Below are 16,802 nucleotides of genomic sequence, written 5' to 3' on the forward strand. Positions count from 1 at the left end.
TAGCTCATTGTTGAGCTATCCAGATAGGCATTTTGCAAGTATGCTTCATACAGTTGAGCTGCCAATATGCAATAGATTTTTCTTTCCCACTAAACTAATTTTCTTTGCATTGTGTCAAGTGTGGATGGGGAAGCGCTTTTCTCCCTTGGCAGTCTGTATTTTTGTCATCAGGTTTGTTTTACAAGTATTTGTTTTCTCTCAAGTAGAGACTAAGAAGCGTAAGTGAATTCAGATTTGATCACTCTATGATTCATATTTGTCTTAATCTCATCTCTAACAAAACAAAGCATCTACTTGTGATTCCTTTCACTGCCATTCCATTTGATTTCCAGCTTAATTCACCAGGTGGGGATCTTTTGCCTTTTCTGATCCTGCTGTTTGCTGGCAGACTCGTTAACTGTTCCTTGCAGGCTGTTGGTCACAGCGAGGGGAATCTGCGACCTGTGCTATTGACTGGCAGCTTGATATCAAGGGGACCCACAGTGCTCTGTGCTGCATCTCTGAGGAGCTGAGTGCTGAAGGCAGGTTTGTGCTCCAGCATTTTAGTCGTGTTCCTACCACCAAGAGTCAGCTGGGCAAGTTATTTAAGATCTGTGCCAGTCTCCGCTCTGAAGCAGATCAAACCTCAGTGTATCTTATCTGGAAAGGAAGGAGGTTTGGGGCCCTGAGCGACCTGATGTAGTGCTTGATTTTGGCGGTGGGCAGCCCTGTGCCTGTGGCAGGGGCTTGGAACTTTGAGGCTCCTTCCAACCCAAGCCATTCTGTAGTTCTGTGAGCTCTCCCAATGCTTGATGTGAAGCGTGCTGGGGGAATAGTGGTTCAGAGCGAGATGGCTGGACAATGGTTGCCCTGCTTTGCCCTGCTCGCTGTTTTAGTTTAAAGGCTTTCAAGACTTGCTTTATTCTGGTTGAGAAAAGCCCTAGCACTTTCTCCTCTCGATGCAGCATTCCTTTCAGATGAGCAAATACTAAGTGGTGAGGTTGAAGAGAAAACTGCTCCTTCCTCCCCTGCCTGCCCCCGAAAAGGGGGGTGAAGTTGAAACTTAAACTTCGGTAAACACTTAAACCTTGTTCTTGTACAATCCTTGTGCTTCAGCCATATCGCACAAGAACTTTTTGTTTTTCAACTCTTTACCTTCACTGGCTTTGGATTTAGTTCTCTCCTCGTGTTAGGTCATCCTACCCAAGGACTTAAGCTCGAAATTGGCCTGTTTCTAAACTGCCCTGCTCTTTTGGTGGAGCTGTGTGAGGCACAGTTGTGCTCTCAATCTGATGGATGACTCCTTGCTATTGCAGCAGCAGTGCCTGTGGCAGTCACAGAAATCCCACCGGTTCTTTATCTCCTTAATAGTGAATAATTAGGTTTCAGCTGTGTGCTGCCAAGTCAGTGTGCTGCACAGTCATCTCACGGCAGCTGTTCTGCAGCCCCAGTGGTGGGGGCATTTGTTTGGTGTCTTAACACACACCACCATCAGTGTACTGGGACAGTTACCTGCAGTGCTGGTCTTCAAGCATTTGCATCGTTTTGTAAATTAATGTTGTTTAACCCAGTTCCAAACGAGATAATTGTGCCACGCTTCAGCTGAGGGAAAGCAGTTAAATGCAATGTGTAAAACCTTCATTTTACTCGCTTCTTCCCCCAAAGAGCTTTGTGAAATAGAGATTAAACTTCGAGACTTTCAGTATCATTTGGTCTATGGCAGAAAGACTGAACAGAAGAAAGAATAACAGACGTAAAACATCTGGCGTGATACGAAAGTAAAAGCAGGTGAAAGCAGTTAAATGAAGCAATTTCTTTAACTTTAAAAGTAGTTTCTATTAAAGACAGGTGGCTCTGGACAATAAGAATTGGCCACCAATATATTGGTCTGTATGTGGTTTTTCCGGGTACAGAGGAGTTCATAAATCACAGAACACAACTGCAAATGTATTTGGACTTGAATTGGTGAGAGATACTCGAGGTCTGAAAGAAAGAGATGGAATAAAGATTCTTCCAACTCTCCTAACAGCTAACATCTGAGTGCAACGGGAGTCCTGCTGTGATTTACTGCATGACCATCAAAAACTGAAGCTGCAGTGCAGAGCAACTAAGGATTAGCTCAGAAATGCACATCAGGATATGGAATTAAGTGAGATCTTGATGATTGTTTGACTGAGATCAACTAAAAAAGGAACTTCTTATTGGTTAGGGTAGAATAACCAGGACAGTTTTATATATGAATTGTTTAAGAAAAAAAGAACAGAGCAAGCTTATAATATCTAAAATACACATACCAGACTAATCAGCTTTTAAGTTTTTTAGCAGGTGCTTCCAAAGATATGGGACAGTGGCTGGTGGTCTCCTGGGGTGCTTCTCAGCTTCTGGGCTGCATTCCTGCAGAGACAGCATAGGATCTACTTCAAGCAGAAATGGTTTCAGGCCTCTGGACAGGTGCAGCTAGAAAAGGTGATCATTGAAGCTCCTGTCTTTGCATCTCACACCGACCCCAGAACACAAACAGTTTTTAGACAAGAACACAGTTTCAACTGGAAATCAAAATCTGCCTTGATTTTACATGGCTCTGTCATTTACACTGTTTTCATCTTAGTGTTTCAGCTGGAGTGGAAATGGTGGCAAGCAGCCACCGTTAGTTTTCCACGTTGACTGGAAATGTGGATATTGAATTTCTTTTTAAATAGGAAGACTTTTAAATCAGAGCTGACAATTCCAGAACCCTGCCTACATTCCCTGTAAATTGAAAAATGCCATTTGCTGATGTTAGATTATATCTCATAGAAGCTGAAATGAGAAGTATAGCAGCATGCTTCTTACACCCAAGATGCTTCTAGATTAAATACCAGGTTAGAAAAAGTCTAAAAGAAAAGTCAGTGTGAAGACTGACTCCAAACCAGTGGCTTCCAAGGAGTCTTGTTAACAGTGTAGGTGTGCACCTGTAAGTGCAATACCCATCATAATGGTATTTCTTCATGCAGAGGTTGGAGCTGACTGATTCTTTTATAGCTTGTGAGGTGTTGCAAGGTCTTGGAAGAATGCAGGATTGCCTGCTGTTGGTGCTGAGGTGTTGGTTTTGCAGTTTTAACTTGCAATAAGTAGACTTTCTATTTTGGTGTTAGACTTTCTAACCTTGGCTTCAGTTCTTCCCTTTCACAGCTCTTTTGAGAGGATCTAATGAGGCTTAGTGCTCTAGAAACCTTCTGATGGAGTCTGCACCGTGAAGTAGCGCCAGCTGTTGACACACACTTAACCACTCCTTCTAGTTCTGATTTCGTTTCACCCATTTGTGTGGGCAGTTGACGAGGAAATTAGAGATTCCTGATTTTAGCCTCGTGCTGATCTGTATTCTGATACTTGAGAGCAAGCTTTGATTTGTCTCTCCAGTTTCTTAGAAGCGGGTATATTTGGTGGTAGAATCATTCAGCTTAGAAAAGACCTCTAAGGTCACCAACCCCAACCCCTCACGTCCCTCAGTGCCACATCTCAACAACCCCATGGATGGTGACCCCACCACCTCCCTGGGCAGCCCTGCCAATACTCAACTGCTCTTTCCAAGAAGAAAATTTCCCTGCCATCCAACTCCCTTTGGCACAACTTGAAGCCATTCCCTCTTGTCCAATATAATGAGCAGAGCTGAGCCTTGACCTGCTCTTACTTTTGAGTTTGCTTGCTCACTGCCTGTAAGCAAAACCTCTCTGTGCAAACAGACTGAAACTGAGCGACCTGAAGTGCTTCAGAAACTTGGCATTCCTTTGCCCTTAGAGCTGCTCGGTGACAGGTAGCATCCAGTGCTCAACAGATTTCAGTGCTAAGAATAAGATCTGATTTGAACTTGAGGTGCCTCTGATGGACGTGAGGGGTTTCCTCACTGATTCTTAGTAGCCTGTTCCCTTATGGCTTCCATGGCAGTCTTTCTTGGACCAGGTTTAAGCAGAAATGTTCTTTATTCAGCATCTCACATCTGCTTTGGGAATTCCAGGTAGAGAGGGGATGCTTATACTTGGGAACCCCCCCTCAACCAGGACAGATGGAGCACAGCTAAGATGAAACCATGTTGGTTGCCAACTGTTGCAAGCTCTGCTGAAATGAAATCACTTGGTGGTGATAAACAGTGCCTTGTAACCGCTGTGAACTTATTTTTACTGGTTCCCAGTTAAAGGGGGCCCTAAAGCTCATTTTGACACTTTGGGTCTGGAACAGTGTTAGTATAAGTCTTGAGCATGATTTCAGTCACTAACCATGATATTTTTGTGGTTTACTGTGGAAGAAACTGTTCTCTCATTGAGGTACCATGAGTAGAGGAACAAGAGTTTTGTTCAGAGCAACGTTCCATGAAAGGGGAGGTGAGCAGTGTGTCTGACAATGCAACTCCTGTGCATGTTGTGCAATTGGTTGTGGATTTGCCTCCATTTTGGCAGCGTGGTGCAGCTGGGTTACTCTGCCCATCTTGCATCCCCATCAGTCTTAGAAAACACAACTTTTAACCATAGGCATTTGTAAGAGCTTTACTTTTGTCACTCCTTCAGGATTATGTGAGTGAAACATGACGCTTCCAAAACAGCAAACATAGGCTTTCAAGATTGAAAATCCTCTTATTATTTTATCCTGGATCTTTAAGGCACGTTTTGACCATCTGGTTAAAACTGTGTGCTGTTTGGATCGCTCACCTGAATTCAGAGTGAAACCCTTTTCTTGATTTGCACATCTTTGGCACAATTGTCATTGATCCCAAAGCTGCCTTGCCAGATGCCTGCCTCCCTGCTCCTTCTATCACCATTAGTCCTTGTGTTTTTCCCTCCTGGTATCATTGCTGGCATGTCAGGTGTCCTGTGGAGCAAGAACAGCCTTGAGTGCAGTGGAAACAATAGACAGCAACAACTCCAAATTGGGCTGGTGTGTTATAAGCTACTGAAGTTGTGCTTTTTTCTTACACCAAGTTAATATTCTTGAACTCTCTCTTCTTTATGAGCCACTGTTGAAATTACTGCTGCTGTGTGTCAGCTGAGCATTGTGCACTTCGTATACAGAAACAGAATATCTGCTGTAAGTGCAGGTTGTCTTAGAGCTGTTTTATGAAGTCTGCTTGCTGATGAAGGCTAATACTCCAGGAGTTCACGTGAGTGAAGAGCGATCTAACTGCACAGGGTAGAAGCTTTGCTGTCCATAATTCTAGGAAGCTGGTTAAGTTATTTTGGGCTCTTTATTTCTCATCCGCAGTGATCAAGACTTGCACAAAGCATTGAGATAAGGTGATAGAAACCCTCATCATCTTGTGATCCTTTGCTGGACTTGCTGAAGTACATCCATGTCTGACTGTAGCTGGGAGCCAGGACTGGACCCTGCACTCCAGATGTGATCTCAGCAGCAGTTGGGCAGAGGGGAGGGATCACATCCCTGGTGATGCTTGTCCTAACCCGAGGTGCTGTTGGTCCTCTTTGCCTCAAGGGCATGTTGGTGGCTTCTGTTCAACTGAGCACCCACCAGGGCTAAGATGCTTCCCAGTTGATTGTTTCCTACCCATCCTGTACTGGTGGCTGGGCTTTTTACTTCCCCGTTTCCCCATTCTGAACTCCACGAGGTTGTTGTTCACTCAGTGTTTGTGATGTTTGGACGTGTCTGAGGATTATTTTCTCCATCACCTTCCCAGGGCTTAGCTGGTAGCTTCTTGCATTGCTCTTCTGGGACGTGAGGGTGATGACTGCTTTCTTCTGATCTTCAGGAACCTCCTAAATCACCTTTCAAGAGATGCTTGAGGAGGGACCCTAGGACAGAAGGAGGAAGAGTGCAACTTCTATGCCAAGGGATGGCTTTGTCTGTGTAAAGGTGTTCCTAAAGTTGACAGGTTGTGCTACTACTTAGTAACTTCTAACAGTCTCATCTAGTGATTACACAGCTGACACTGGTGGCATGCTTTTTCTTCTTTCCAATAAATACATCACACTTAATCCTTTGAATTTCTCATCTTAGATCAAGCATCTGTGTTCTGCTTTACAGGAGCTTGGTGATCTTCTCTTCTTCCCCCCCCCCCCAAACATATCATTAAGAATGGAATCAAAGAAGGGAGGTGTTGGAGTGCAGTGAGCAGGCACACGCCACTTTGCATTTTATTGAGTGCTTTGTGATTATAAAATGACCAAAAGAGTAATTTTCAAGTGTAATATCTGAGCAAGGATAACTATAGCCTTACCCAGCAGGCCAACACGCCGCGTGCCAAGGGAAGAGATTGAGCTTACAGCCATGCTATGTGAAGGAGGCAGAAACAATTTCATGTAGGGAGCCAGCAGTTAAGGTTGCGTTCAATTATGCTTGGTGAACCACTATATGAAATGTCCTGGTTCCTGTCCCTTAAGTTTATTGCTTGTGACCAGCCCTAATGGGCAAGTGAGATAACACACAAAGAAAGGAACATCAAAGTTGGGGGTGTTTTTCTATATGTCATAAATGTGCCTATGCAAAGGCATTCACTCATGTTTTTCAAGGCTTTCATGTGACTTGTGACGTTATAAGTGCTGACGTGAGGATGTAATTGGAGTTTAGAGTCTTTCAGGGTTAGAGTCTTTGATGTAAATGGAGTTCAGAGTCTTTCAGGGTTAATTAGTGGAGGTTAGAGGACGGAATTGTGATTAACTGCCAAAAATAAAAAAGAAACCCACACCAAGACCAACCTGATAAAGAGAAAAGCTTAATCTGTACCGTTTCAGCTGTGTGGGAGACGGTAGCAGGAGCTGTAAAACAGCTTTATCCACTTTTTCTATCTGATGTGTATCAAAGAGCTCTGTATCTAATAGCAGAATACGTGCTTCCTGTTACTGGTGACTTAATGAAATACTGTTGTATACAGAGACACAGCTTGTGTCCCTAATGGTGCTTTTACTGTCAAGCTTGACTGAGTTTTATACCCTTAATTGGGAAGGTATCCTTTAGATCTGAATCCTGCTACGATTGGCTGAGTGTAATTGTAGATACTGAAATGAATCCCTTTCCTGTTTGTGCTTCGCACTCAGGGTAACGCGGGGTGGGATTTTTGTAGCATGTGCTCATTTCTCAAGGTTCTGTTTTCTTGCGTGGGGAAGGCGGTGGATTTATGGCTGTGTTAAACAAGGTGAGCTGGATGCGTGCTATTGGTGGTGCTTTTTATATTCCTCAACTTGAAGTGACCTGCTGAGCTTGAAAGCAGCATAAAACTTGAAACTGACATCTTAATATTTGATTTGCTGTGATCGTGACCCGTTCACCTTTAGCTTTAATGGTGCTATATAGTTCTCCTTAGATGTTGCAAATGTACTCTACTGCGGGGCTGCAGTCAAGATTTTCTCTCTGATTGATGATAAAATACACTTTGTGTAACCACCCCTCCGTGGTGCGTGTTGTTTCTAGGAGATATCCATCTCCTGTGTTTGTTATCTTAAATTCAGGAGAGTCTTTGCTTTCTGATGTAATGTGGGCTTTGTGCAGATAATGCACTCGGCTACTTGATTAAGAGCTACAGAACGTAGGGTTTGTAAGGAAGGCAAGAGTTGGTTTCGTGGTGCAGTTCCCATCAATGTAAGCTGGAGATTGTACTAAAATCACCAACTTGACCACAGTGACCTCAACCTCTGGTGCTCAGGAGGGGTCGGAAGGCAATCCTCAGCAAGGTAGGTTACAAATAGTGGCAACAGTGAACCACTTCACTTAAGCCAGGGCTCCCAGAACGTACAGAGATGCACCTGGCATAGCTGTCCAAGGGCATTATAGGGCTTTGTATGGCGTGTGGATGGGATGGAGAGCCCCCACAAACGAGGAACCCTTTGTACTGTTCTTCTGCTGTGTTGATAAATGGGCTTGCAAACGTCTGTCAAGAGATCTGTACTCTTCCAATCTCCAAATAAAAATGTAATCAAAGGAGAGCTCTTAAAAGATTTGTTTGATTGGGAAGTGAGCTAACCGTGGCTGAATATGAATGCAAAAGTGGGATCTGATATTACAGTGCATGCTTCAGGAACTGAGAGGGATATTGCAGCGCTGGCAGGGTCAAAAAGCATCTTCTGAGAACATAAAGTATTTCAGCTAATGAATTGGGTTTGCTTAATTTTGACATCAGTTTTTTTTAAAGGACTGCAGGTGCAGAGAGTTGCTGATGATGTATGGAGGGGATCCAGAGCTAGAGAAGCTCGTGATCTTTTCCTTTCTAATCTTGGGGTCTGTGGCTTTTTAATCTGAATAATGTCACCTTAAATGCTTTTCTTTTTTGTATTTTTTCTCCCTCATCAGATTTCCTTTATACCCAAAAGGAGGAGAGAAGCTTCAGTTTGAATATGGAGTGTATCTTCTCAACAAAAACATAGCACAGGTTGGTACACTGAGATTTTTTCTTTTACTGATTATCTATCATCTCCTAGTGTCACTGTGGCAGCACTACTGTCTTGTGAGGCTCTTCTCCATAGAGAACATCTGTGACCTGCTGGAGGCACTCTTCAAATGATGGCCCTCACCTGCCTTACTGCTTTGTGTTCAAGACCTTCTCTGCTGCTCAGAGGAGGGCTTGCCAGCCAGTAAGCCTTTTTTTCCTGTTAAATGGTAAATACTGTGTGTGTATGTGTGCTGTTTTGAAAGTGGAAAGTGCTTTCTGTTATTTTCATCATATTAATTTCTTTCTCATCACTGTGCCCTTTAATATTATTATTTTAACTGGAGTTCTACCTCAACACTTGTTTGATAAGAAAACACAACAGTCTGGAAAACCATAAGCCTTGCCAATGCCCGAGTTGTTTTTTAAGTCCTATAATCATCCTTACTTCCTTGCTCTTGTGTTGTTTTTTTGGTTTGTTTGCTTTTAAATCATCTCCTGTGTTGCTAAATGCACGGTTAATTGCTTTTGCCTTGTACAAGCTGATGAACTCCTATTTGAGATGGCATTGAAACCTGCTGCCACACGCTTGGTATGGAATTCAGACAGTGTTCAAAAAGCAGAACCTGATCCCAAAGGGACCTGTGGGGCCATTCGGGTTGGTGCATGGTCCTAAAGCAGGATCTGTGCATCTCTGCTTAGTTGATTACAGACCATGTCCTGAAAGATAGCCTGGGATTCATCAGTCTGTCCCTGTTCTTTTCTGTCTTGGCTGTTAAAAGCTTCCCTGACATCTCATCTGTCTTGGTTCTTTAAACCACGTAGCCTCTGATTTTAATAATCTGTTCATTAATTTGCTTTATATGCAAGCCGTTATGCATTGAAAGACAACTTCTCCTTGTCTGAGTGTCGTCTTTGGATCGCAGCTCTTAAGGTTGGAGCATTCTTGTTGCCTGCTGTTCTCCATCTGATCTGCATCCTTCTTGAAGCTCCGTTCCCAAAGCTGGGTGCCATCAAAGCATTGAGTAAGGGAGAAATCTTTGCAAGTCCTTGCAGTTTTTGTTAAGCTCATTATAAGGTTTGTACCCTCATCAGAATAACAGTGGAATTTGTCCTTCAGCACAGGGCTCAGTCTCTGCTGTACACCATTCTGTGTGCAGATGACTCCTTTAAATGGCATATTAGGGTACCCCAGGCTGTAGCCTTAAGGCTGCACCTCTTTGATTCTCTGATTTGGTGGCATGATGTAGGAGATTGGGAAGTAAATGGTGAGAACTCAGTCTCAGCTTAGTGCTATTTGTGTGTGAGCCTGTTCTCTGTTCATCTAGGTCGCTGGATGGAAATACTGAATGGAGCTGGGATGAAGCATGGATCCACATGTAGCCCTGCTTCGTTATTGCCACTTCCACTATTGGCAGTGAACTGTTAATTACACTCAAAGAGTTCTTGCTCTGGATTCATTCTGTAGGGTGCTTTGCCAGTGTTCCATTTCCCCAGTCACTTGTGTACCACGAAGTGACAAAATAATGTATTTAAATTCAAGCAGAAACACGACAGCTCAGTTCCAACATGTTTGTGGGACTTGAAATAGGAATTGACTGGACGCCTTTATGCCTGAAAAATCGTTTTTATCCTTAATTTCTATTTGTTTGGTTTGGGTTTCTCCTCCCAACTCTCTCTTCCAACCCTCCCTACCTTTGAATTAGAGTAACACTTCTGGATCCTATTGTTTGGAGGGTTTTTTAGGCTTGGATTGCATTTACCATTTTCCAGACTTCTGGTATCTTGCCCATGCTTCGTGTATTTTGGAAGATAACCTCCAATGGCTCTGAAATTACTTAAAGGCTAAAATAGCTTAAGATGAAGTTAATCAAATCCTGCTAATCTTGGAAATTCACTTAACCAAGCTGTTAATATAACTTAGACTGTGACTCTTTGTTGCTGGCATTAACAATGGCAACCATCTGTTCACGCTTTCGCAGGGAAGACAGGAGTGAAAAAATGGATTAAATGCTCCCTTTCCTTCAAATGATTGGTAGCTTTCTCTCTCCATTAGTATCAAATCCACGTTTTCCTTAATCTGTTCTTCATACATTCATTACTTCATTCTGTAGCTCGCAAGTGGCAATGCTGCTTGCTTTCATTTTTCAGCCTCGTGTGTTTTCCTGCATGATTCTGAAGTTGGCCATTGGGTTGTGTGGCAACAGCTACTCTGTGCTGCTTTGGTAGGTGAAATTCTGAACTCTTTGTTGAGCCCAAGTTGGTAGACTTTCCATTTCCTGCAGTCTGGGTTGGTTGGCACTTGTGCCTGTAGTATCTTTTTTCTTATTTTAATAGGAACTGTCACCACTTCACTACTTTTCCTGTTCTTTTTCTATTTGACTTGTCAGAGTTGGGCCTGCTGAAATCACTCATTCTGATTTTATTCTTGTCCTGTTTCCAAAGGACTGTGAACTGTTGAACTCACGGTCACTCATTCCCATTCCCTTCCTTGTAGCCGACTTCCAAAATCACAGGCGTGTTTTTAAACTCATAAAAGTAAATGAAGACTTGAAGGATGTATTTGAGTTGAAAAATGTTTCCCAACTTGCATGAGATCACTGGTGCAAAGCAGGGTAGTCGGTGGCCAAACTGTGTGAAGTGGTTTTGTTCTACACCAGTGGTTCACGCGTTCCTGGTTGAGGCTGTACGTTGCTGACTATAAAAACATAATAAAAGCAAATCAGAAACCTTGGGGGGGGCTTCTACTACTAGTTTAATCATGAAAGTGTTACTGAAGTCTATATAAATCGTTTCAGTCACCTCTTCTTTGATGTTCTTTGTCAGCTATTGCAGCTTTCTATGGTTCTGCCAAGAGGAAATACCGCCTTGAAAGCTGCGTGAACAATCTAGCAGAGCAGGTAGATAATATATGGAAATACAGGAGTTCTGTGTTCAGGGCTGGCTTGATCTAAAACCTGGGATTGTTGGAATCAGCCTCCAGGAGAACATAGGTAGCTCTCAGTGTATCTTACCGGAGTTTAAGTTGCTCTTTGAATATCTTAAGGATGCTTTGGGAACAGCTTCCAGATACGCTTACTTTGAAGAGGATAGAGGCCAAAAAGATGGAATGGACAGGGAGAGGTGGTCTCCAGACCATCACAGCCTGTGAGAGAATCCTCTGAAGGCCCAAAGGGGTTGAGGAAACAAGTCCTGTGAGTGTTCTGTCATGAGTTAACGCGGATCCATCCATTGCTTTACTCCCTGACTGCTGTGTGATGTCAGAGCGTGGCTGACCCTGCTGGAGTGTGAAGGGAGGAGCTCAGGTCTCCATCCTCACTGAGTGCCTCGTGTGAATCCTGATCGTGTAGGTGAGAAACAAAAAGCTCGGAAAAACCTGCATTGATGCAAATGGCTTCTTGCAGTTTCATGGAAGCTTCCTTGCGTTTGGTTTTGTTGTGTTTTTCTTCTTTCCTTTCGTAATTATCTGGAATTGTCAGGGCAAAGCGAAATGTGAGTGGGGAAGAAGTGAGGCTGGGTTGATATTAACAAAAATTACTGAAATGCAAACTCTCTTCTAGAGATAAAGTGGTACTGTTCTGTGAAACAGCAGGATAATAACAATGAAAACCACATCTTGCACTCAGGAGAATTCAGCTGGAATTAGAAGCAGCCCAGCATTAGCTCGGTAGAGCATTTATTTGGAGAAACTTGCTTTGCTGTTACATTCCAAAGTCAAAACAATGTGTGTTAATTCTGAGAGTTCATAATAACTTCCATCTGTATGCGAGCACAAATTCAGTCCCTCTATTTTCTATTTGTAATACTGAAGCCTTCACGATGGTCAGAGTAGTTTTTTATGTGGGATAATATTAGGTAAGCCCATAAACTTCCAGTTGTGATTTCAGCTCTTTGGTAATGAACATGCCCAAGCATTTTTTTTTTTCCAAAGGGAAATTAATGAGTTATACCTATTAATGTCAACAAATGGAGATCACTGCTGTTCCTGAGCACTGTCAGAGGTGAAACAGAATAAAGTTGCTGAAGATGGCAGTGAATTTCATGGGTTGATAAAATGAATTTCATAAGCATTAGATACCAGGAGATAGCAGCAGCAGCAGAGCTTGTGGGGCCAGCTGTGTTTTCAGTCTGTGGAGTATCAGAAGAATGTAAAGCTTTAATATGGCAATGATATCAACTTTTGCATTGGTCTTTCACACAGGATTTCGTGCCATGAAAATGGTTCTGTTGAGTGGATAAATGGCAGTAGCTCAGAGTTGAGATTTTTGTGTGCTCAGCGCCACACAACATGGGCAAGGTAGCATCTCCCAAAGAGGGTTCTCATCTTAGGGCATGGTCAGCTTGGCTGTAGGCTGTGATTAGCTGAGCTCTTGTAAGACCTTCAGCAGTGGTTTTGGTGCTCCAGGATTTTGCTCTCAGTTATTTGTGTTTATCTTCTAATCATAGAGTGTAGGGTATGAGTGTAATGCTTGACTTGGAAATCTCAGGCCTGTAGGAAGAGAGAAGCTTTATTGCTGCTTGCTGGCAGCTCTTCTGTTTCCTTTCATTCCTGCAGCCTTGGTTGCTCAGGCTGACTTTGGAGGCTCTTTGTTATGTATGAAGAGATGATTCTGCCATGATTTCAGTGACAGCCCATCCCTCTTGAGATCACAGAATCATGGGTTGGGTTGGAAGGGACCTCAAGGATCACGAAGCTCCAACCCCGCTGCCACAGGCAGGGCCACCAACCTCCCCATTTCATAGCAGCCCAGGCTGCCCAGGGCCCCATCCAACCTGGCCTTGAACACCTCCAGGGATGGACGGGGCATCACAGCCTCTCTGGGCAGCTGTTCCAGCACCTCACCACTCTCTGAGTAAAGAAGTTCCCCCCCACATCCAAACTCAATCTTCTCTCCCTCAACTCCACACCATTTCCCCTTGTCCTGCTGTTATCTATCCTTGTAAAGAGCTGACTCCCCTCCTGTCTGCAGGCTCCCTTTAGGTACTGCAGGCTGCACTGAGGTCACCCCACAGCCTTCTTTGCTCCATGCTGAACAAGCCCAGCTCCCTCAGCCTGTCTTTGCATGGAGGTGTTGCAGCCCCCTGATCATCTCTGTGGCTCCTCTGGCCCCTCTCCAACAGCTTCCTGTCTTTCTTGTACTGGGGGCTCCAGCCCTGGGCACAGTGCTGCAGATGGAGCCAAGAGCAGAGTAGAGGGAGACGATCACCTCCCTGTCCCTGCTGGCCACCCCTCTGCTGATGGAGCCCAGGATGCCATTTGCTTTCTGAGCTGCAGGAGCACTGCTGGTTCATGTTCAGTTTTTCATCTACCAGGACCCCCAGGTCCTTCTCTGCAGGGCTGCTCTCAAGCACTGCTCCTTCAGTCTCTATGGATGTGTGGGATTCCTTCGGCCCAAGTGCCAAACCTGGCACTTTGCTGTGTTGAACCTCATTTGATTCTCCTAGGCCCACCTCTCGAGGTGGGAGATGAATCCTTATCGAGAACACGTAATGTTACTGCTGGAGAAAAGCTGATGCTAAATTGTGTGGAAGATGTTACGTGGCTTCTTCCCTGTTTGTTACTTCTAACTCATACATATACCATTGAAGAGAGTGCGAGTTACCATCTTGTTCATGAAACTACCAGTTCAAGAGCTTGTCTCTAGCAGGATCCATTCCAGACATGTTATTCCTCATCCAGTTGCAAGATTGCTTGGAGAGGAAGTGAATACTTTGGAGTGATGGAGCTAGATTCTTCTGGACCTGGTTGGAAGGGGATTTACTGCAGTTATCCTCTTGTCAGCAGCTCAATGAATTGTCAGCAGGTCAGTGAATTTTCTTGCAACTCCAAGCATCAAATTATTTCTTATTTCATTCTGTTGTTAAAGGAGAGAGACTCCAGGTAAGAACTCTGGAAGATCAAGAGACAAATCAACTCCTGAGCCCAGCTTCCCTATAGAACTGAAGGCTCCCATTTGAGCCTTGCTGCTGCTTTAATCTTGGTCGCTATCTCCATCTGCCTTCAGTGGCCATGCCCTTGAAATGATGGTGCTGTGTCCTTGCCTCAGCTGCTGGCTGTTGAAGGCAGACTTGCAAAACAAACCAGATGAAGCTGGGCTGTTCTACAGCTCTTTGCTTCCCTAGGGCTAAGGAGAGAAGTGAATGAGTCCTGTCTTATCCTGGCTCGTCACTGCTGCAGTCAGAACGTCCCTTCCCAGACATCACATCCACAGGTTTTGTGAAATCTTTTTAATTCGTTGCACTGCATGAGCTAAGGGTTTTTTTTTTTCTGATCGTGTTGAATATGTGGTCAGCACCACCCCACGAGGCCAGGCTTCCCTTCTGATCCACTCTTGATTTTTGTCTGATGACAACTGAGTGATGTTAGTCTGATATGTCTATTCTCATTGGCATGATTTGCTGAGCCCTGGCCAACAAATAGTTCTGCTTTCAGCTGACAATCATTAGCAACATCTGAACTTCGCTATTTGAGAAGAAAAAAAAAATTGCAGGGCCGATCTTTTGTCAGTTCTCCCAAGGAAATTTGTTTATTTTCACATCATGGCACTGGAGATCCAAGCGAGGAACCTTGTCTCAATCTTCCTTCTGTGTGTCCAGAGCCACCGCGTCCACTTGGTGGCAGGCAACGTTTACAGGTATTGTGTGGCTTGGTAGAGAAGTTTGCACAGCTATTCCTGCTCTCCTGGGAATGTTGTTTGTGTAGCTTGTCTAAATAACATAATAACATTCCCAGAGGCATGGAAGAAAAGCAGAGTTTGTCTTGATGTATTTAGTGGCAGTCAAAGTGTTATCTCTCTAATAGCTGCATGAAATAAAAGTTGAATGCCTTCCTGCTAGCGCCATATGTAAGAAACTGCACTGAAAATCAGCTCTTAAAGATTAAATGAGGCAAGGTGCCTAGCTGCTGGCTCTGTTAGCCTATCTAACATGGGAGAAAATCAGTTTCATAATAGAAGCTATTAAACTTTTCCATGGGAAGTTGAACAGCAGAAATGTTAGGAGCAGAAATTTGTTTTGGCAATAAACACTGCTGAGCAGAAGTGTCTTAAAGAGTTGTGTGGGTATCGGTGTAGATGCAGTGCTTATGACCCTTAGAGTGCAGAATACTGTGACTTGCATACTACATCTTTTACGAGGCCCCTATCCTCAGATCATAAAATGTACGGTTCAGAAAGAATCCACTGTCTGAATCTGTGGCCAATTTAACTGCGTAGGGAAAAGTGTTCCTGAAAGAGCACAGGTTGAATCCAGAGCAGAGTCCTCATCTTGTCAAGTGCCAAGCATTCATTTGAATGCTAAGGAGGAAGGGACTGCACCTGAAAAACCACAAGTACCCTCTGCAGCTACACGGAGCCAAAAGCTTTTAGGAGAGGTTTCATTCCTGAAAGTCTCCTAGGGCAGCAACGAGCTGATACCCAGCCAGATCATTTAGAACTGGGGAATTTACATGTGTTTTTTTGCAGACTGGTTGGAAAGCTTTATTTTTTTTTTTCCTTTCCTATCGCCCATGCCAAGATAAAATAGGTTGAAATGAGACTGGCTTAGCTGTAACTGCAGTCACCCTTTCATTCAGATGGCAGCCTGTCTATCCTTGCCTGGAGGCAGTCTGCATTGATCAGTGAAGGATGAGCAGCCCCTGGGCTCACCAGCTTGCCCTGATCACATCACCTGCAGTGCTGGAGGCTCTGTTTCTTGCTCTGCTTGTACAGGATGATGAGGTTGGGTGGAATGGTGGGGCTCGTACCCCCTGCTGAGCCAACAGGCACTTTCCCAACTGAATTTTGGGGACCAGCCCATCACCAGCAGTGCTCTGTGTGTTGGATCATTGGTGTGCTGCACAGCTGTCATCATCGTCCCTGCATGTTAACTCTTCAGCCTGCTGAGTAAGTTTTTAAAACAGTGAGTATGTGTTTAAAGTAGAGCCAAGATTCAGTAATCAGAAGGAAAAGGGAGTCGTGATACAGTTAAGATGACACACATGAAGGCCGTTGCCAACTTAAACTGCTTTGTGGTTTATATAGGGATTGCTTTTTGCAATTGGAAGAGATGGGAAAGTGGGAAGTATCAAGCCATGGCACAGTGTATTAGAGTAAGAAAGAGTCTGTAAAGTTTCCTAATGAGTAAGGTGTGTGCTCTGGAGGCAGGGCTTGACTTTCAGATACAAAGCATTAGCACCTGTGGAACTCATGGACTTCATTTGTGGGCCTGTCCTTTCCTTCGGGAGCCTTCTCACTTTCTGCCCTGTTGCCATCTATCTCTTAAGGAGAAAAAACAACTCATGCTAAGGCACAGAGGCACTAAATCCATTCCTGTCACTTGAACATCTTTAATGAATATATCATAGTCCTATATCATATGAATATATCATATATCATAGAATCATAGAATGGCTTGGGCTGGAAGAGACCTTAAGAATCACGAAGCTCCAACCCCCCAGTGCAGGCAGGGCCACCAACCTCTGCATTTAGTACCAGCTCAG

At 44.0% G+C, this 16,802-nt stretch overlaps 1 protein-coding gene across 2 annotated transcripts in view; it reads left to right on the forward strand.

Moving 5' to 3' along the window:
* UVRAG (UV radiation resistance associated) overlaps window positions 1-16,241 on the forward strand; it is a 60,400-nt gene extending 44,159 nt beyond the window's left edge. The window contains exons 13-14 of one of the 2 annotated variants that reach the window (XM_042862532.1): window positions 8,248-8,326; window positions 16,033-16,241. In XM_042862532.1, coding sequence (XP_042718466.1) covers window positions 8,248-8,326; window positions 16,033-16,077 — 124 coding nt within the window. In that variant the 3' untranslated portion in view covers window positions 16,078-16,241. Of the gene's footprint in view, window positions 1-8,247; window positions 8,327-10,474; window positions 10,696-16,032 lie in introns of those variants that run through there. The other variant, XM_042862531.1, reaches the window with a different exon arrangement.
* Window positions 16,242-16,802: the final 561 nt, after the last annotated feature.

Source organism: Lagopus leucura, unplaced genomic scaffold (assembly GCF_019238085.1).
Source record: "Lagopus leucura isolate 7727_CA_CO unplaced genomic scaffold, USGS_WTPT01 Super-Scaffold_702, whole genome shotgun sequence".
In the NCBI taxonomy this organism is placed as follows: Eukaryota; Metazoa; Chordata; class Aves; order Galliformes; family Phasianidae; genus Lagopus; species Lagopus leucura.